This window comes from Manis javanica, chromosome X (assembly GCF_040802235.1).
Source record: "Manis javanica isolate MJ-LG chromosome X, MJ_LKY, whole genome shotgun sequence".
NCBI classification, from domain to species: domain Eukaryota; kingdom Metazoa; phylum Chordata; class Mammalia; order Pholidota; family Manidae; genus Manis; species Manis javanica.
In genome coordinates, this window is record NC_133174.1 from 98,111,699 (window position 1) to 98,134,665 (window position 22,967).

The 22,967-nt window shown below is 36.8% G+C and overlaps 1 protein-coding gene across 2 annotated transcripts in view; it reads right to left on the reverse strand.

The window, feature by feature from the left end:
- Positions 1-22,967, reverse strand: part of MORC4 (MORC family CW-type zinc finger 4) — a 49,627-nt gene that overhangs the window by 12,101 nt on the left and 14,559 nt on the right. Inside the window, exons 4-11 of one of the 2 annotated variants that reach the window (XM_073228207.1) lie at positions 21,025-21,243; positions 20,112-20,258; positions 17,709-17,841; positions 17,268-17,396; positions 13,796-13,915; positions 12,543-12,643; positions 3,171-3,269; positions 432-560 (exon numbers count right to left, since the gene is read on the reverse strand). In XM_073228207.1, the coding sequence (XP_073084308.1) occupies positions 432-560; positions 3,171-3,269; positions 12,543-12,643; positions 13,796-13,915; positions 17,268-17,396; positions 17,709-17,841; positions 20,112-20,258; positions 21,025-21,243 (1,077 nt within the window). The remainder of the gene's footprint in view (positions 1-431; positions 561-3,170; positions 3,270-12,542; positions 12,644-13,795; positions 13,916-17,267; positions 17,397-17,708; positions 17,842-20,111; positions 20,259-21,024; positions 21,244-22,967) is intronic. The other variant, XM_017653646.3, reaches the window with a different exon arrangement.

Genomic DNA, 22,967 nt, shown 5'->3' on the forward strand with positions numbered 1-22,967 from the left:
ATGTATGTACTTATGAAACATCCAAAAAATACAAAACACTATGTGAACAGATGTCAAGAATTAAATACCACAGGAAGGCAGAGTAAGATCACTGTAAACTGTTGATAGGAGACTTATCACATAAAATAATTAAGCTTCCCAGATGGATATTATTTGGATATGTAGATGGAATGCAAAAAGTCACTGTAAGCAAGTGGAATGACACTAACAAGTCATGGAGAAGCGCAGAAGCATGGCATGTGTGGAAAACAGTGAAGCCACAGGCCTGGCTGAAGGTATGATGAAAAATAAGGCTGGATACATAGGGTGGACCATTTAGCACAGGGGTTTGAATGTCAGGCTGAAGAGTGTGGACTTGCAATGAAAGGGGTCTTACAATATAGAAATAAATCAGGAGTTACCTCTGGCGTAGTACTGAGTCCTAAACTTACCTGTACAATGGATGGGAATTATAGCAACAAAACCATCTTGCAGGTAATGTAGAAGGATCAACCTTGCCAAGAAGCTTCCTCCATTTAAGACAGTCATCACACTGTACCCACGTCTGGTCAGGAATTTTCCTGAATGCAAGGAAACACAAGTATGACTGTGTATATTCTAGCTCTGTGCTCTGTGTTACATTAGATAGGAACCCCTTAAAAGTGAAAGGGCATAATTTTACATATGAAATGAGTTGGAACTCTTACAGTCTACGTGTCTAAAATGTGTGTATCTTGAATATCACAGATTAAATCATGATAGAATTATGCCAGATATGGATATGAAAACTGGTAACAAGCATTAACATGGTGAGCAACCACTATTTGTGGAGGTCGATAATATTTGTCCTGGGACCTCTTGTTCTAAGCAAACAAGAAAGTAATTTTAACTCTAAAATTTATTAGCTTAGCAAAATATATATATATATATTACAATACTACGAAGAACTAAAACCCATTAGGTTGATTGCCTCAAAGTTAATCTTAAAATGTAGTATGAATTTGGTTAAATTTCATAAAACTAGAAATGGTAGCTCCAGACCAACAATTGGGCTATATTATTAAGATAAAATTCTTCAGTCTTAAAACACAAAGTTACTCCCATCCCCTGAGGAAGCATAACCCAGTCACATAAACCTTAGAGAGCATTTTTTTCTCTGTGGAAGGAGGTGGCCCATACATTATAGAAGCAGCCAGCATCTAAGGTGTGAAAGGCAGACTGAGTGGAAAGGGAGAAGGCTGGAGAAAAGATACAGACGAAGGGAAGATGGCCACCTAGCGCAAATTTGAAAAATATGTCATTTAGCCTAGGGTGGGTTTTGTGTTTATCATTGAGAGTAGATACTGCTCTTACACTAGACATTTCATTAGAGTGGTGTGGTTCTTTTATGTCTTCAATATTTTTCTTATCTTTTTATATAGTGCTTTTTTCTAGTTAGGAAAGTAAGCTTATTATAGGAAAACTGGAAAATACAGAAAGATATAAAAAAGAAAAGCTACTCATAAGTCTAATATTCAAATATAATGTCCTTTTCTTGTTTACAACTGTTTTTAAAAAGAAAATTCATACACAATTTTTGATATACAGCTTATCTCCTCTCCAGGCTGCTCCAGCCTTACAACCTCTAAGCTCTAAGCTCAGGCCTGACCTCTGGTGTCTGTGTATTTCCATACAGCCACTGTTTTATTTACAGCCAGAGCCAGCAAAAAGCAGTTTCAGCAGTGGTTGGAGGGGAGAGGAAAGGTCATATGAGCTTTGGTTTTACATGTACATGCACAAAAGAGTCTCTTGCAGAAGCATGCCATATTACTCTCTTCGGGACAAGCATGAGAGACAGCAACTCCTACCTCAGGCTGCATGTAGACCATGGTACCGGTAATTCCATCTAGGCAGATAGGAGAGGCTTTTAGCTCATGCTTGCAATAAATAGGTAGTTGAAGGGGCTATACCACATTCCCCTCATTGCAACCTTCCAGAAGATTGTCATGGTTCAGAACTTGAGTTTGAGGGCCTGACTGCCTAAATTTGAACCGTGGATCACTTTCTACCTATCTAATCTTGAGCAAGTTACTTAAACTGTCATTAAGCTCTCAGTGTATCAGGGTCTACATTTGTCAAGAAATAATATCATCTGTCTATGTCACAGGTTGTTGTGATGGTTAAATAAACACAAATACATGTAAAGAAAGCCTTTGTTCTCAAATAGATCAGTTTCTGACATATAAGTACTCAATAATCATTGTTATAATTCTGCCTCCAGAAAGGCTGTGTAACATACACACACACACTCCAGCAATATATGAACATCTGTTTCATTGTATTAACCATTGCTTATTTGAAAGTCAAAAACATGGCATCTCCTCTTAACTTGCACTTCTTTGAAAACCAGGGAGGTTGGATATGAGTAGAGATCTTTAGAATAAGAGAGAGAGATTCATACAGCAGTCAATTGGGTTGCATTTGAAACAAAAATTTTCTATCATACATTTGTCTGATGATTTCCAATTAAAACACAACAGGTGCCTACCATGAAACGAACTTTTAAGACTCTCATCTTTGTCTTAATGGTGGTGTAACTGATTGTATATGTGTTGCTACAGATTCTATCCTCTGTATTATGCTCCTTTCCTGGCCTATTGAGGAATTTCATCCTGATCCACAGGTTCTATGTGTAATTCTGTTATATGTTCAGTAAATTCTACCTCTTCTCTGATATGCTGAGTTCTCTTCTTCTACTCTCAAATTCCTTGGTATAGTTCCAACAATGTTTCCTAGCAATGAAGAGAAGGGAAGTCTGCTAACATTTCTGAGTACTTACTACATGCCAGGGACTTTGCTAAAAATGTTATGTCATCTAATTGAATATCCTCAAAGAGGTGACACGATGTGAGTCACCCAAGATCACCCAACTATTAAGCAGATCCAGACTTTCAACCCAGGAGTGTCTGATTTAAATGGCCATCATCTTCCACTGTATCACACTGCCTGTAGGCTAAACTGACAGTACTCAACTCTTCATTGTTATGATCCAAGCCACCCAAGTGTTAAACCAGTATGAAGAGTTCTAGAGAATGATAAAATTAGTAGCTGCGATTCCCTAGTTTATGAAATGCATCATCTTACCCTTGTTCCTCCTATTTGCTCTATGGATATAACCCCTAATAATTTTATATTCTTCATTTACTACTCACGGTATTGGCCTGGCTATAGCTGAGGTCTCAGAGTTCTCTTGGGATGTCTTTTCCTTCCAATAAGCATTGAGCTTCTGGGCAAGGGCATTTATTGTCAACCTGGAAGAAAAAAGCAGCAGCAGCACATCAACACTGAGGATTTGTGGAAGAACTCTGCAATCTTTGAGATGCCCCCATTTAAAAGAAGCCAACATTTTAGAATATTCACCATAGGTTTGAAAATCTGCAATTTCAGAAACTAGAATGGAATCCACTGCCTTTGCAAATTCCATGTCAAAATTATTAAGTCATGATGTTGAATAGGCACGTTGGTTGAAAAGGTAATATGGTCACAAATCCTAAAATGTACTGTGTTCTCCAAATTTTCAGGGCTTTTAGAATCATGCTGGGGGTGGGGGATGGGGGTTGACATTAGAGTCAATGACAGAGGACTGAATTGCAGAGCTAGGACAGAGCCAAATACTGATGAGTTAATGGGGAATTATTTGCCTGTCAGATGACTGCAAGTAAACAAGTCAGGACCCCAAGTGAATGTAAGAGGATCAAATACTGCACCCCTTCTATTATAAATCAATCAAATTCTAACTCAAAAATGTCTATATAGTTCTTGTTCATGTAAATGCTGATCTGGGGAGTTAGGGCACCAATGGGCAACAAAGTCCCCTTCAACCTTCTACTGTATAGCTGTACCCGTTTCGGCTCTTGCTCTTCCTCCTTTATCTCTCTTCCCAAACGAACACAGCAGAAGACCCAGGGTCAAACAATATAATATGTATAAGTCAAAATCTGGATTTTACTTTAAAAAATTGCCGATTTCTAATGACTAATTCCTATTTAATTCTACAATCCACAATGAAAACTTAATGTAGGCATGTACACACCTGAAATACTATAAATTTAGAATTTAAAAAATCTCTTGACTCCATGGAATGGTTCTGCACACTGCTTCTCTTCTTAAGAGAAATTCTTCTTTACCTCCACCTTACTCATATTCAATTAGTTTCTGACTACACAGAGATTAAAGTAATTATACATGAGTTCCCCTATAAACTCTTATTCCCTTCCAACCTAAAAATGTTCCTACCTTTGTTTATATCCTCCTTCAAGTCACAGATGAATAACTTGTTTTCTCTTAAAATTCTACTTTAAAAAGAAGTAGATTAGATGGGATTCTGGGAAGATGGTAGAGTAGGAAGTACCAGGAATCTGTCTCCCCACTTCACTGGCAGAATCTGTCTGATACGACTGCAGAATCTGTCTGATACAACTATTTGAAATTGTGGAGTCTACTGAAGGCACAGTAGTAGCCACCCCACTCCCACCCCCAGCCTCATGACAGGCAGCTGTGCATATATTTCAAGAACAGCTTGCAGTACCCAGGGTGGGCAAAAAGGACACCATCCTCCAATTAAAAGGGATTGTGTTCTGATTACTGTTTGCTGCTACTGATCATAGGATCATGCAATCCCACGATAACCACAAAGAAAGAGCTATTAAATGTACCCAAAAATATAGTAAGAATTTAAATGTTTCACTACAAAAAAATCAACAAAACACAAAAGAAGACAATAATACAGGAAATGAAGGACAAAAAATTCTATAAGGTATATAGAAAACAAATAGCAAAATGACAAAGGTAAGTCGCTCTTATCAGTAATTACTTTAAACAGATTAAACTCTCCAATCAAAAGACAGACATTGGCAGAATGGGCAAAAAAATATTAACTAAATACATGTTGTATTTACATGTGTTTACAACTATAGGAGACTAAGTTGAAATACAAAGACACAAATACATTCAAAGAGAAAGGATGGGAAAGGATATTCCATGTAAATAGTAACCAAAGATAGCAAGGGTAGCTGTACCAATATCAGACAAAACAGTCTATAAAGTACAAAAGCAAAAACATGGAGGCCACCCAAGTGTCCACTGATGAATAAATGGATAAGCAGAATGTAGTATATACATACAGTGGATTATTCAGCCTTAAAAAAGGAAGGAAATTCTGATATATGCTGTAACATGAGATGAAGCGTGAGGACATTATGCTCAGTAAAATAAGCCAGTCACAAAAAGACAAAAGCTGTATGATTTCACTTAAATGGGGTACTTAAAGAGTAGTCAGAATCATAGAAACAGAAAGTTGAATGGTGGTTTCCAGGGGCTAGGAGGAGGTGGGAATGGGGAGTTGTTTAATAGGTAGAGTTTCAGTTTTGCAAGATGAAGAGAGTTCTGGAGATGGATGGTGGTGGTGACACTTGCATAACAAAATGAATGTACTTGATACCATTGAACTGTACACCTAAAAATGGTTAAAATGGTGGATTTTATGTTTTGTGTATGTTATATTAAAACATTTTTTTGAAAAAAAAAAAGGAAGTAGATATGAGGTTGCCAGGGGTGAAGAGAAGGGGAATTGTGGAGTGACTGCTAATGGGCCAGGGGTTTCTTTTTGGAGTGATTAAAATGTTTTTGAGGTACAGCATGGTGATAGTTGTACAACTTTCTACATATACTAAATACACTGAGGTGTACACTTTAAAATGGTGGCATTTATGGTATGTGAATTATATAACAATTAAAAAATAAAAGCTCTGTTTCATGCATTCAGGTAAAATTTATTGAGGTAAATTTTACATACAGTAAAATTTATCTTTTTAAGTGTGTAGTTTTATCAGTTTTAACAAATGTGTACAGTCATGCAACCACCACCTCAATTAAGATGTTCTCATATATATTGAAACCCCATTCCTTCTCAAAAAAAACCCCAACTTGGAGGCAGGAAGTGCCAGGCACCGTCACCGCTGTGCCACTGCCCAGGTTCTGGTGTCCGGCAGTGCTTATGTAGCCAGTCATTTGATCCTCCCAATTAGCGGAAACATTAATCTTGACTACAGTAATGACTGTGGGAATCCATGAGAAATTTCTAAAGATTCTAATAGATGTTGTTAAAGATGAGAAATGAATCAAAAATGACCTCACTGAAGCAGACATTTACAGGGAGGGATTAAAGATGGTGGTGTGAGAGCTGAGACGGAGAAGTCCTCCCAAAACCACATATAATACAAAAATATAGTTAATACAACTAATCCTAAAAGAGCAACAGGAAAGAAGGCTGCGCCAGACTGCATACACCTGGAGAGAAGAGCAGACCTCATGAAACAGGGTAACATACCAAAGCCTTGATCCGGCAGGACCCAAGACCTTCTCCCACCCAAGCTCACCGGAGGGAGGAAAACAGAGTGGGGAGGAGTGAAAGCCTAGGACTACTGAACACCCATCCCTGGAGATCTGCTCTGGGAGCACAAACCTACATTGCAAGGTACTCTGGAGATTAGTGGGGTGGAAAGCTAAGACAGGCGGAATACTTGGAGAGACTGAGATTCCAGCTGCTTGTGTAAAACAGGGATCCACATCTGGCTGCTCTTGGACAAAAGAAAGGAGGGCAGTCTGAGAGACTTCCTAACGAGGAAGCCCTTAGCAAGAGGGCTGTGAAAGGGGCAAGGACTGCACAGAGCTTACTGCTCAGGAGAAAGGACAGGTAGACAAAATTGTCCGGTTGCACTCTGCCCAGCAGGTTCGGAGTTTTCACAGTCTTCAGGTGCTCCAGCTCTCTGGCTGGCTACACAGCTCCAAGGAGCCCCTCTGTGACATGCAGCCTACTGCACCTTTCTCCTGCCCAGCCCCACCTGGCTCGCAAACTGGCAAACCCTACCCTGTCATCAGGCCAGCCAGAGAGAACCCTGCCTACAGCAGCTACAAACACAAAGCATAGAGGCTTACACCTGTGTGCTCAGCCCACTGGTTCTGGCAATGGAGACAGGCATAGCATCTGGGAAGAAGGAAACACCTCTTTCCTCCCCTCAGGCATGAGACAGTAGAGCTTTTGGGCAATAGATGGCACCAGATACAAATATGAAACGTCAAAGGAACCTGGTTCAAACCCAAATCCCACAAACACCAGAAAAAGAGCCAACTGACTGAACTCATCAATCTAACTGAAAGAGATTTCAAAATAAAATCATAAACATGCTCATGGAGATACACAAAAATATTCAAGAACTCAGGGAAGAATTCTGGATGGAGATTCAATCATTACAGAATACAGTATCAGAAATGAAACATAGAATGGAGGGATTTAAAAGCAGACTAGATACAGTGGAGGAGACAATAAATGGAAAAAGAAATTAGAGAAGAGGAATACAAAGAAGCTGAGGCACAGAGAGATAAAAGGATCTCTAGGAATGAAAGAATATTGAGAGAACTGTGTGACCAATCCAAACGGAACAATACTCACATTACAGGGGTACCAGAAGAAGAGAGAGAAAAAGGGATAGAAAAGTGTCTTTGAGGAGGTTATTGATTAAAACATCCCAAATCTGGAGAATTAGATAGTCTCTCAGGCCATGGAGGTGCACAGATCTCCCAACACAAGAGACCCAAGGAAGACAACACCAAGACAAATGCCATTAAAATGGCAAAGATCAAGGATAAAGACAAAGAATTGTAAGCAGCCAGAGAAAGAAAAAAAGGCACACAAAACGGAAAACCCATTAGGCTATCATCAGACTTCTCAAGAGAAACCTTACAGGCCTGAAGTAAGTGGCATGATATATTTAATGAAATGAAACAGAAGGGCCTTGAACTTAGAATACTCTATCCGGCAAGATTATCATTTCAATTTGAAGGAGGGATTAAACAATTCCCAGATAAGCAAAAGCTAGAGAATTTACCTCCCACAAACCATCTCTACAATGTATTTTAAAGGGAGTGCTCTAGATGGAAGTACGCCTAAGGATAAATAGCTGTCACCAAAGAAAATAAAACCACAGCAAAGAAAGTAGACCAACCAAATACTAACTAAATGTAAAATAAAACCAGCAATCCACAAAATCAGTCAAGGGAAACACACAAGGTACAGAATAAAACACCTAACATAAAGAGTGGAGGAGGAAGAAAAAGAAGTGAGAGAAATAAAGAATCATCACACTGTTTACAATAGCATTATAAGTGAGTTAAGGTAGATGGTTAGATAGTAAAGAAATTGCCCTTAAACCTTTAGTAACCATGAATTCAGAGCCTGCAATGGCAATAAGTACATATCTACCGATAATCACCCTAAATGTAAATGGACTGAATGCACCAATCAAAAGACACAGAGTAAAAGAATGGATTAAAAAGCAAGAGCCATCTATATGTTGCCTACAGGAGACTCACTTCAAACCCGAAGACATACACAGACTAAAAGTAAAGGGATGGAAAAAGCTATTTCATGCACCAATAGGGAGAAAAAACCAGGTGTTGCAGTACTTGTATCAGACAAAATAGACTTCAAAACCAAGAAAGTCTCAAGAGACATAGAAAGACATTATATAATGATAAAGGGGTCAGTTCAACAAGAGGATATAACCATTATAAATATCTATGCAACCAACACAGGAGCACCTACATATGTGAAACAAATACTAACAGAATTAGAGGGGGAAATAGAATGCAATGCATTCATTTTAGGAGACTTCAATACACCACTCACTCCAAAGGACAGATCCACCAGACAGAAAATACGGACACAAAGGCACTGAACAACACACTAGAACAGCCAATGGACCTAACAGACATCTACAGAACTCTACACCCAAAAGCAGCAGGATACACATTCTTCTCAAGTGCACATTGTACATTTTCCAGAATAGACCATACACTAGGCCACAAAAAGAGCCTCAGTAAATTAAAAAAGACTGAAATTCTACCAACCAACTTCTCAGATCAAAAAGGTATAAAACTAGAAATAAACTGTACAAAGAAAACAGAAAGGCTCACAAACACAGGGAGGCTTAACAACATGCTCCTAAATAATCAATGGATCAATGACCAAATTAAAAACAGAGATTAAGCAATATATGGAGACAAATGAAAACAACAGCACAAAGCCCCAAGTTTGTGGGACACAGCAAAGGCAGTTCTAAGAAAGTTTATAGCGATTCAGGCCTACTTAAAGAAGGAAGAACAATACGAAATGAATACTCTAAATTCACAATTATTGAAACTAGAAAAAGAACAAATAAGGCCCAAAGTAAGCAGAAGGAGGGACAAAGTAAGCAAAAAGAGGGACATAATAAAGATCAAAGGGGAAATAAAATTGAGAATAAAACAATAGAAAAAATTAATGAAACCAAGAGTTGGTTCTTTGAGAAAACAAACAAAATAGATAAACCCTTAGCCACAGATATTAAGAAAAAAAGAATCTACACACATAAACAGAATAAGAAATAAGAAAGGAAAAATCACTATGGACATCACAGAAACACAAAGAATTATTAGAGAATACTATGAAAAAGTATATGCTAACAAACTGGATATCCTAGAAGAAATGGACAACTTTCTAGAAAAACACAACCTTCCAAGACTGACCAGGAAGAAACAGAAAATCTGAACAGACCAATCAGCAACAATGAAATTGAATTGGTAATCAAAAAACTACTGAAAAACAAAACCCCCAGGAAAGATGGCTTCACCACTGAATTTCATCAGACATTTAGAGAAGACATAATATCCATTTTCCTTAAAGATTCCAAAAAATAGAAGAGGAGGTTATACTTCCAAACTCATTCTATGGAGCCAGCATCACTATAATACAAAAACCAGGCAAAGACACCACAAAAAAAGAAAAACAGACTAATATACCTGATGAACATAGATACAAAAATACTCAAAAATATAACAGCAAACTGAATTCAAAAATATATCAAGAGGATCATACACCATGATCAAGTGGGATTCATCCCAGGGATACAAGGATGGTACAACATTTGAAAATCCATCAACATCATCCACCACATCAACAAAAAGGAGAAAAAACACATGATCATGTCCATAAATGCTGAAAAAGCATTTGACAAAATTCAACATCCATTCATAATAAAAACACCCAACAAAATGGGTATAGAAGGCAAGTACCCCAACATAATAAAGGCCATATATGACAAACCCACAGAAAACATCATACTTAACAGTGAGAAGCTGAAAGCTTTTCCTCTAAGATCAGGAGCAAGACAAGGATGCCAACTCTCCCAGTTTTTATTCAACTAGAGGTTCTAGCCATGGCAGTCAGACAACACAAAGAAATAAAAGACATCTAGATTGGTAGGGAAATAGTCAAACTGTCATTTTTTGCCGATAACATGATATTGTACATAAAAGCTCCTAAAGAATCCACTCCAAAACTATTAGAACTAATATCTGAATTCAGCAAAGTTGCAGATACAGAATTAATACACAGAAATCTGTTGCATTCCTATACACCAACGATGAACTAGCAGAAAGAGAAATCAGGAAAACAATTCCATTCACAATTGCATCCAAAACAATAAAATACCTAGGAATAAACCTAACCAAGGAAGTGAAAGACCTATGCCCTGAAAACCATAAGACACTCTTAAGAGAAATTAAAGAGGACACTAATAAATGGAAATTCATCCCATGCTCTTGGCTAGGAAGAATTAATATTGTCAAAATGGCCATCCTGCCCAAAGCAACCTACAGATTCTATGCAATCCCTATCAAAATATCGACAACATTCTTCAATGAACTGGAACAAACAGTTCTAAAATTCATATGGAAACACCAAAGACTCCGAATAGCCAAAGCAATCCTGAGAAGAATAAAGCAGGGGGGATCTTGCTTCCCAACTTCAAGCTCTACTACAAAGCCACAGTAATCAAGAAAATTCAGGACTGGCACAAGAACAGACCCAGATCAGTGGAATAGAATAGAGAGTACAGATATTAACCCAAACATATATGGTCAACTAATATATGATAAAGGAGCCATGGACATACAATGGGGAAATGACAGCCTCTTCAGCAACTGTTGTTGGTAAAACTGGACAGCTACATGTAAGAGAATGAAACTGGATTACTGTCTAACTCCACACACAAAACTAAACTCGAAATGGCTCAAAGACCTGAATGTCAGTCATGAAACCATAAAACTCTTAGAAGACAACATAGGTAAAACTCTCTTGGACATAAACATGAGCAACTTCTTCATGAGCATATGTCCCCAGGTAAGGGAAACAAAAGCAAAAATGAACAAGTGGGACTATATCAAACTAAAAAGCTTCTATACAACAAAGGACACCATCAGGAGAACAAAAAGACATCCAAAGTATGGGAGAATATATTCATAAATGACATATCCGATAAGGGGTTGACATCCAAAATATACAAAGACTTCACACACCTTAACAGACAAAAAGCAAATAACCCAATTAAAAAATGGGCAGAGGATCTGAACAGACACTTCCCCAAAGAAGAAATTCAGATGGCCAACAGGCACATGAAAAGATGCTCCACATCGCTAATCATCAGAGAAATGCAAATTAAAACCACAATGAGATATCACCTCACACCAGGTAGGATGGCCAACATCCTAAAGACAAACAACAACATATGTGGAGGTATCCTCCTACTTTGCTGGTGGGAATGTAAATTGGTTCAGCCTTTGTGGAAAGCAGTATGGAGGTTCCTCAAAAGCTCAAAATAGAAATACCATTTGACCCAGGAATTCCACTCCTAGGAATTTACCCTAAGAATGCAGGAGCCCAGTTTGAGAAAGACAGATGCACCCCTATGTTTATTGCAGCACTATTCACAATAGCCAAGAAATGGAAGCAACCTAAGTGTCCATCAGTAAATGAATGGATAAAGAAGATGTGGTACATATACACAATGGAGTATTATTCAGCCATAAGAAGAAAACAAATCCTACCATTTGCAACAACCTGGATGGAGCTAGAGGGTATTATGCTCAGTGAAATAAGCCAGGTGGAGAAAGATTAGTATCAAATGATTTCACTCAACTGTGGATTATAAAAACAAAGAAAAACTGAAGGAACAAAACAGCAGCAGACTCACAGAAGCCAAGAATGGACTTACAGTTACCAAAGGGAAAGGGACTGGGGAGGGTAGGTGGGTGGGTGGGTGGGAAGGGAGGGATAAGAGGAATAAGGGGCATTATGATTAGCACACATATTGTAGAGGGGGCACGGGGAAGGCAGTATAGCACAGAGAAGACAAGTAGTGACTCTATAGCATCTTACTATGCTGATGGACAGTGACTGTAATGGGGTACACGGTGGGGACTTGATAATAGGGGGAATGTAGTAACCACAATGTTGCTCATGTGATTGTATATTAATGATATCTTAATTTAAAAAATCATTTCATCTCCAACCCTGGAAAACAGAGTTAAAGGAATTCCCAGTTAACTTGTCCGGCTGGTTTTTAGAGATAATTTTAGAGGTTTCAGAGAATAGAACCATATCTGAACAAACTAACAGAAACACCTCACTGAGGTTGGGAGTGACTCACCGGTACTCTCTGGTGTACTCAAAGTCTTGCTTGTTGTAGGCAGGTTTTAAGAAATTGCACTCAATGACTCCAATTACTCCTACACCTTCTCCACGAGTTGGCTTAGAAGAAAAATATTAATTTCAACAGTTACATTACTGTTGGCTGCCTGGAGGCACTTCCTTTTGATTCCAAACAATGGTAGAAAGGTTATAAAACGTTCGTTCACAGGCTAGTAAAAGCCAGCAAGATCTAGAGAAACACTCAGAATGTACTTCAATATAGTGCAAATATTACACTGAACTGGAACCTTTGCCAAATTCTAGGGCAGAGATTTTTGAACCTAGATCTGTAGATTCCCTAGGATTTTCTACAGACTAATAGTCATCTCTACTTCACCCTATGTCCAGTTTCATCTCTTTTATATTATGGGATTGCCATATAATTTCATTTGAACAAAGAATGACAATGCTAAAAAAAGCAAGTTACATATAAAGATGACATAACAATGAAAAGCACAAAGGCTGTAAATAAGCTGTCCTGGGTCTTCTATAACTTTGTCCTACTATATACTATAAAACAATTTATCATTCTTTGTGTTTTAGCTAACTTATCAGTAAAACAGGAATGAATGGGATACTTATGGACATTACTACTTTAAATTGTTATTAAAACATTAAAGATGGTGGCAATATTTGTATCATTTGGTTTATAAAGTATTTTCATGTAATTTATCCCATTTAAATCTCTCAACTCTGTAAGCTGTAAGGCAGGCAGGTCAGGTAAAATTATTACTGTTGTTTCCATTTTACAAGTAAGGAAATTGAGCTCCGAGAAATTAAAGGATTTAGCCCAAGTTACACAGCTTTTAAGTAGAAAGCCAGGACTCAAAGCCTCATCATCATCTTTTAAATTTTATGCATTTTCCACTATGCCTATTTGTCTCCCCCAAAAAATAGAGCTAGCTACCTTTAAACACTAATAAACTGGTACACATGGCAGAGTTGCTACTGTTCTAATTGTACATCTTATTAACAGCTACCTAGAAAATGTACTCGGTGAAGTTCCTGGGTTGATTAACATTTATGAGAATGAGAAGTAGAAAGAGCTTTTCAACACAAGATAACCTCATTGGTAACACAAAATTCCAGGATCATATTGAACAACATCATATAATGGGGAGTAGAAGTCATTGAGTTTATCCTCTCTGCAAATTTTAAATGCTCTTCCTATTCTTTTCAGCTTTCTATGACAAAGAAACATTAACCACTCACCTTCACCTGGCATCCCACCTTCTCAAAAGATCTTATGAGTCGGTTGTTATGATACATCATTACTCCAAACTGGTTATTTTTCTTGCAAGAGAACCCAAAAGTTATTTTCACCTGCTTATTCTGAGAAGAAAATCATTAAGGAGACAAACACCAGGGGTTTTTGCAGACACTTCGCACTATATTATAGCAAAACACATCAAACAGCAATGAATATAAATCGGTGCAACCTTTCCAGAGGGCATTTACAAAAATTTGTAGCAATAGCTTTAAAAATATTCTTAAACTTTGATCAAATAAATCTCTTTCTAGGAATTTTCTTACAAAAACAGACAGGGAAGCCCCTAAAGGTTTATGAGTCACAGAAATTTATCAGTTAATTATAATGGTAGAAAACAAGTAATTTAAATGTTTGACAATTAAGGAATGACTAAATAAATGTTGGCATGCCCACATGGTCTATTTTGCAGCCCTTAAAAATCATATCCTTGAAAAATATTTGGGAACACTAGGTAATGTTCATAATATAATAACAAGTATTATTTTAAAACATGTATATGTAAGTACATGCATATAAAAAAACTCTAATATAACAAAATATGGTTTAAAAATTCATAGTTTTTAAATTAATTTTAAAAATTCATAAATAATTTCAAAACCTTTCTTAATCCTTACTAGTTGTTCAATTTGCTCTTAGGTAAAATCAGAGTTGTAAATGGTACACCACAAATCCACACAATTATAAGCAGTAAGATTAAGTCCTGCTCATCATACAAAACATAGTAAAAGCAAAAAACACCCAGAACAAAATCACTTTTAAAAGTAAAGGACAATGAATAATTGTGTTATACTACATTTCACAGGAAGAAGTCAAACTTGGATAGATGAAATAAAGAGAACTAAATTAGCATATATAAAATATGAATAATGATTAGTTTTTAGCAAGTTCTATTTGATTTATAAACCAAGTTGAGAAAATGAGGAAGATAAAGGACAGAGAAACTGAGATTTTCATTAAAACAACTAAGAAATCTTCATGCTAAAATGAATTTAAAGAAAATTTGTTACTTTAAAAAAAATGATCTCCATTGCTCCTTCTAAATAACAAGCTACTTACATCAAATTCTCAATCACAATATAAGTTAGTCCTAAGGGTAGTAGTACAGCATGCAGAATACAGCCAATGATTCTGTAACATCTTGCTATGTTGACAGGTAGTAACCACTCTAGTGGGGGTAAGGGTTTAATAATATGGGTAACTGCTGAACCACTCTGTTATATATTTGAAAGCAATATACTATGGTATATCAACTATACTTCAATTAAAAAAAATTCAAAAAATCCCTGTGACAAATGGGTCAGGCATGATACAAAGACATGATACATTTAGGTATATAACACAATAATGTTTAGCTCCAAACACATACTATTCTGGGCTCTAGAAGCTCAAATCAAACCTCAAGTAAGACCCTATTCCAGTGAAAAAAACACAATAGGACAAAACTCCCCAAAACAAACCAACCAAAACTCCACACCATAAAATTAACATTTTTAAGATAAAGATAGTCAAATTCTTTGTTACACACTTTACAAATTCTAAATTGTGGGGTGGGAGTACACTGGAGTAGGAGGTTTCCCTAATTAGTATAAGGAGAAAGGACAAGAGGAGAGAAGAGGCCTTTGATAATCAAGGGACAAGTAATTCGGTATCAGTGATCTTGTCCCTCAGTGACATTGAGGGAAATTTTATTAGGTGTTTCATTTTACTTGTGCCTACAGTGAATTCATTTAGCCCAAATTGTAATAGGGCAAGGTAACCAGTTTAATGGTAAGGGGGGTTGAGAGGAGTTGAGGTACATACAGAATGCATGCTCTTAAAAAAAAAAAACAGGCCCAAATTGAATTGGACTCACTTGTTCCCTGGAGACCCCCAGCAAACCAAGACTTAATTACAGTTTCAACTCTTCCCGGGAATATGACCTTTTAAGAGACCTGAAATTTCCAGATCAGCACTAGTGAGGTAATCTGCATGATAAAAACCCTGCCTTTCTCTTCCCTGCAAAAAGATGCCCAGACCTGAAACAATTCCTTCTTTTCTTTTGCTAATAACTTCCTTGCTCCACCCTCCCACCAATAAAAACCTTCCATTTTGTCTATCTCCTCAGGAGCATCTCTGTACTTGCTAGATGGGATGCTACTGGATTCATGAATCACTTAATAAAGCCAATTAGATCTTCAAATTTACTCAGTTGAATTTTGTTTTTTAACAATGCATCTGAGTTGCCCTGATAGAAACCACAAAAGAAAGAAGCTGGAGGCTGAAAGGTGATATCCTAAAATCGTAGTTGGAAAGCACTTCTTTAAACTGGCTCTATTAACCAGTGGCACTAAAATCCTAGGCTACATATAGTGATATTATAACTAATTTACATACAGATGCTAACAATGCTAGGTCTGGCTTTGTTAAGTTAGGTTTGTTTAGGGCTTTAAAAGAAAACTTTCATAATAGAAAGGTATGTGTTCCCCAAAAGGAGAAAAATCAATCTGCTTATGAGTAACAACTATATAGCTTTTAAAAAAGGAAACAACAATTTCTAATCTTTGGTCAGGGGAAGAAAGACAAAGCAAGCTAGGCAATATCTTTGATAAAGCAAACAGTGTGTGAACATGTGTCTTAGGCCAAGTGCTATGCTTAATTACTAGGAAATAAATTACAAGAGCAATTCATCATAACTGCTTGAGTTCACACCCTTTCAAAGGCTTTTTTTCCCCTAAAAAGCCATCAACAAAGATGGACCTAATTTCCAGTTCATCTTACGATTTTCTCAAGTGTCAGAAAACCATTCCCAGTATAATGCTAGGGTAGAAGTGAAAATGAGTAATTCTCTGAGTGGCTGCCATTATGAAAAGGACAGAAAATCCATGTGAAACCTGTTGAAAATTTATCTCACCCTAGAAGAGCAACCCTTAATTTCCACTATCCTAAGTTCCATCAACATAAGTCTGGACTTGTTATGTATGACAAAAATCAAACCATGCCTAAAAGATTAACAAATTCTAGTTCACATCTTGCTTATTTTCTATCAATGTAGTACCTTTAAAAATTCCAGTGCAAACCAAATAGTATGTATTATTCCTTATAGCAGAGATTCTTAAACCTGACTATTCATTAGAATCACTTGAGGATTTAAAAATAAATAAATATTTCTTATTTAAAAAATAAATTTAGAATCTACTGAACCAGGATCTCTAAAAACTCAAGATGCTGTTGTTTTAATAATTTCCAGGAGATTTCTTAAAAAACTGGTGTATAGATTGGCATTAAAGAAATATCTCTTTAGAGTACATTCTAGCAGGATTTGTACTATAACACACATTTTTTAATTGGAAAAGGGAAAGGTTTTTGTTTTTCTGTGCCCACTTGGAAATACAATCATAAAATGAGGAAGCCAACTTCACGTAGTTGTAAGGATACTGTGAAGGTAGGTTTATACAGATCATATCCTACATCGGCCAGGCTCTTAGCAATCATCTCAGTAGTCACTTTCTTCTGACGCAGAAAAATTTTCATTCGTGGCTTCATATATAGAATACCACAAAATGCCTATGAAACAGTGATGGGAAAATTATTATATGATATTGCCAACTCTACTGACATTCCCATAAAACAGTTAGCGACTGACGACACTGGGCAAAAATTTGGCTCAGCTTCTACACCTTGTTATACTACGTCAACCACCACACTAAAGTGTTGCTGACTATATTAGCAAAACTGTTAGGGAGATGGTGAAAAGGAATTCTAGCACAACGCTAAAAGGTTGCCATCTTTATATAGCTAAAGTGAGATCTTGTTCTATAGTATTTTTATGCTACAGGAAATCTTACCTCTCATTGTTGAAAAACCTCCCTTACTCACCCGTAAAGAATACTCTGTTTCTGGCAGCTCAGAGGTAACACCACCAGTCTCCTTCTCTTCTGTGCCAAAGTCTGACACCAGAATGTCATATTGATCGGTATCAAAATCCAACTCAGACTTTCCATCTTTATTTCTGGGTAAAAGAGACAAGTACCAATCTAACAAAAACTGGCTCCAAAGGACAAAAATTCAGTAGGAACCCAAGAGAAGAGAAACAATGTGAGCCAAAACTCAGATATCTATTTTCTTCCCTGGCTACCAGTGCAAAGGAACTATAAACTACTTGGTTTGACGATGACACAATATTTAAGGGTATTTCCAGTCTACAAAAACCCACTATGTTTCATAGAGGTAGTGATGCCAAGTTTAGAAGGAAAGAAAAAAAAAAGGGAGGTGGGAATGACTGTGATCTGATAAATCAAATGGGACTTAGCTATCCTCAAAGTAGGATCTAAAAAAAATCCCAGCTTTCTGGGTAGTGTTGGGTAGGTCATTCAACATCATGTTCCATGACTGAATAAATAGACAAATCAAAACCTACTTCTAACTTCAGCAATAATATAAGGACTAATGAGATACCAAGATTTCCCCAGATGTAATCCTACTTCATAGAAGGAAAATAAGGTTGTTACAAAAACAGCATAAATTTGCTAGTCCTCTAGAATATCATTTGTGTAATTATTACTTAAATATAATAGTACTCATATTCCTTTCCTAAGGACCTTTCTTCTCAAAATCCTTTTGGGCCACTTAGCTTTGCTGCATCCAAGACCCTGGGCTACATCACTAACAATTGCCAAGGAAAAAAGGCAAGATCCATCTTTGTTCCTGGAAAAAACAAATGATGGGTTATAGAGAAAACATATATATCAGAACAATAGTTCCCAAAATTTGTTCTGTAGAAGAGTAGTCCTCAAACTGCCCTTAAGAAACAAAGAAAGGCTGTATGATGGAAAAAATCGAGAACAATTCCTGGCTCTCCGAGCCACCTTACACTCTAGTGATACCTCCCTTAATACTTTAGGCTCTAACAGCTCAGAGCAGCTGTGCTGAAAAATGGAGCTCCTTCTTCAGCGCTGGACCAGAGCCATTATTGTATACAGCCTGTATAAAACCCATGGCGCTATAATAGCATATTCTGGGTTTTCCAGGATAATCCTGACTCTTGCTGTCCCATTTCAGTCTAACACACACTCTGAAGAGGTTCTTTGTCCTCCCTGCCCCTCAGCATTCACCATCCAAGGAAAAGAGGTCTGAAAAACATTTTTTTGAAATTGGTAAATGCATACTATATTGCTCTCTTAAATATGCTCAATGCTCATTGAAAAATCATTAGCATATTAAAGTCTCTGAGAAGTCCTGCAATAAAGCAATATGGTAAACTTTGCTTAAGTCAGCTTTTCCCAAAGTTATTTGACCATGACATCTGCTATTTACTAACACATAATACCATTTAATTGAGAAACAGTGTACAAAGAAGAGTCTGCTTGATGTGTTTAAATCATTGGAAATACCTCAGGAAAATACCACATTTATAGATCCTTTATAATATAATTAATATTACTTGAGGTTTTCTCAATAGGACAAAGAGGATGTAATTACCAATTTGTGAAAAACCTCTGTATTATTTCTTTTTTAATTGAAAGTACACTCTATATAAAGCAGCATAGTTCTTACATAAGTTTTACACAGCTAAGAAATAAGGCAAAATACCTAGCTTGAGAAAAAGAATGAATATGTCTGATACTCTGTTCTATTAAACATACCAGTGTCATCTCTATTTTATATTGAAGGTTTTTAGCTTTTAGCAGACACTGTTAAATACATTCCATTTGATGACAAGATTAAACAATTGATGCATCCTAGAGTATTTCTAGATTGTTTTATAAGCTCAAACACATGACCTGAAGCCAACCTCTTTATAGTTCAAATTAAGCTGCCTCAAAGATTTTTATATTTCTAATACAGCCTCTTTGAAAGCACTAATACAGAGGTTTTTATTTTTAAGGATCATGTTGCTCTTTGTTACCCTAATTTCTCTCTCATACTTCATTTTCATTGTCAAATAAGTAAAATAACTATCATTTACCTATCTCAAAACAATGTCTTATGAATATAAAATATTTATAATGGATTCCGAAGATCTTAAAAAAATGATGAACTGTCTTGATTATTTGTGGCAATAGCCTCAGGATATGCATGTCTCCACATTATTAAGCACCACATTTTACCAATAAAAACTATCTCATAGAGCTGTGGTTCTAAGAAAGTCAAGGAAAGACAGGCAATGAGATACAAGTACATATTGAAATTTTTCTACTCTGCTTCTCTAGAAATTAATTAAAATGTGCTTCATCACACAACCCTTGTTTCTTAGACTCTATCACCCTTGGGATACTATACCTGCGGATGTTCCAAATGAGAATACGGGTGCCTTTTTTGCCTGTGATGGCATCAAACTGGGACAGCAGGTCATTTTCTTTTTTGAAAATTGAATGTTTCAAGATGGCTTCTAGGCTGGGCCAGGAATCCTCAGTAACAATCATTTTTTGTAAAACCAAATAGAGTCAAAGAAAAATTAGTACAAAAGGATGCTACAAACTAGGCAAATCTGTCTTTTGGCTTGCACAACTTAGAAAAAATACAGACATATAGACATAAAGCATGGGTGTTAACTGCTATAGAAGAAAGGAAAGGAGAAAAAAGGGAGAAAGGTTGCAGACACAAACACCAAAACCAGTTAGCTCTGCAGAATATAGCTTCAAAGATACAGTGTAAACAAAGACAGTCCTGTATCTAAGAAATAGATCAAAAGCTTAATTTTTAGACTCTTTGGAAGCAGTGAGTTCAAACTATACAGCTTGGGTTAACACAACCTGGTGTCTAACAGAAATAATAGCTTGTCTAGGTATAGGGAAATGAACGATTTTGCTATCAGATAAGCTGATGAATAGTAGGTTACTAAGAGCATGATGCAAATGTAACTACTCTTAGGGGAGAAAAAAGGCCCTGGGAACTTTATCATGATAGTGGTGTAGGGGGAAGATGATATGCAGGGGGAAGATACTACACAGATCAAATCCTGTAACAATGAAAATTTTGATACAACAAAACCATTTCTTAGCTTCTGTCAGTGGTCCACCTATTTTAGAACTACTTAACAGGGTGAAATTCTAGTTAAATGTAAGAAAGACATTTGAATACCTTTTTAAATATGAAAAATTTTGATAGCTGGATCTGACCTGAAGAAAGAGCTTTCTACCAAAATAGATTAGACTAATTTTTTTACCAATATTCTCCATTTCCAGAAAGGATATTGCTTTCCTGGCTGAATGGAACAATTGGCACAATAACTGCCTGGGCCTGGATGCATTCCAGATAGGACTGTGATAGGAGTCCAACAGTGAGATAACACCCATTCTTGGTGAAGACAAGAGTGTCCTTTCCCAGCCGCATGGAGCCTGACTTGAAACCATTACCAAAGACCCCAATGGGACACTGGCTCTTCTTTTCTACTTTATCTGTAAAGCCAAAGCTGTAATTATACAAGAAAAAAGGTATCATAAAAAAGAAATTAGAAAGGTAAAAAGTATCCTAAGATAGGTGACAGGCAGAATGTTTGGCTTACAAATGAAGAACACTTGTTAAAAAGTCCCTCCTTTCTTCTTTCTTTCAGTATTTCTGGGCAAAACTCAGTAAAAAACATAGGAAATTACTATAGAGTAATAGGAATGATTTTCCTGTGTTTTGTGTGTATATAAAAACTTCCAGCCCATTATAGTCACCCTTTAAAAATGTAAAGGCACCCTCTTTTCAATGACTAACACACAGAACTGGAGAACGCCTTGGGCAGCTGTCTTTCTTGTCTAGATATAATGGCTTTGATTGCTAATATTAAAGTTAGGGTGGGTGAAAAGGGTGGTTATCTCGGAGTACAACCTAGAGAGGGTAACAAAAGTACCACGTAGTGGCACTAGTCAGAGGTACTAAGGTAGGCATCCCCTAACCTGGTTATATCACTCTTTAAAAATCTGAAAGTCAGAGGTAATATAGCTTGACAATTGCAACTCTCTACCCAAAGGATAACCCTTCCAGTTCTTACCCTCTGCTCTATCTGCTGGGACAGTTCACTGGAATGTGGCCAAGGGATAAAAAAATAGGTAGTTCTTCCTCTGAATATCAGCAAGCAGCTGAAGGAGAAAGTCTCTCTTGTTTTATTAAGGTTTTATTAAGGGCCTTTCACTGAGTCACTTCTACAATCTCTGGAGCCCCTTAGGATCAGCGTAACCTGGGAGCCAGATCCTTCCCCTTTCTCATAGTCTCTATTTAAACACATGACAAAATAAAAGAACCAAAACAATCAAAGATATGAAATCTAGAAAATGACAACCTTCCTCATCTATCTTCTCTCACCACAAATATAACTAATTTTATGGATTGCTTCTCTCCAGATTGACTAAATTCACAACATTATACACTACCATTCATTCAATAAATATTTACTGAGTACCTACTGTATGCCATGCATTGTGCTAAGCACTGAAGACACAACTGTTAATAAAAAAGACATGATTCTTGCCCTCCTGGTTTACAGTCTAAGGAAGGATTTTGTATATTATAGATTAGATGCTTTCCCAACATCAATAAAACAGGTAGTCTATATGTCATGGTTGAGCAGCTTGGCCTGGGCTCTTACTCTTTTGAGCAGGGCTGAGGTATACAGAAGCTTTGTACAAATAAAGCTAACCACAGAAAAAGGTAATACCAAGAGCATTGAGTTTCTGCAGTCTGTGGGCCTTAATATTCCAGGAAATAAATCTATAGAAGTCAGTAACATTCAAGCATTCCTATTCCTCTTGTGGAAGAATTGCCTAGAAAAGATGGGTATGTTAGTATAATTAAATTATATACTATATGTATAATATGTTATGTTATAAAGCAGTATTCAAACTCTAATTAAACTAACTCTAGAAGCCATTCAGAGAATTGTCATGTGCTATTCTCTACTTCTACCTCTACTTCAGATCAAATGTCATATCTAAAACTCAGGGGTCTTCATAAACATTAATTTTTACCTAGCACGTGAAATAAATCTACAACTGACCCTTGAACAACAGGAGGGTTAAGCATGCCAACCCCCTGCACAGTTGCAAATCCACATGTAACTTCTGCCTCCCCAAAACCTTAACCACTAATAGCCTACTGTTGACAGGAAGCCTTACCGATAACAAACAGTTGATTAATATATATTCTGCATGT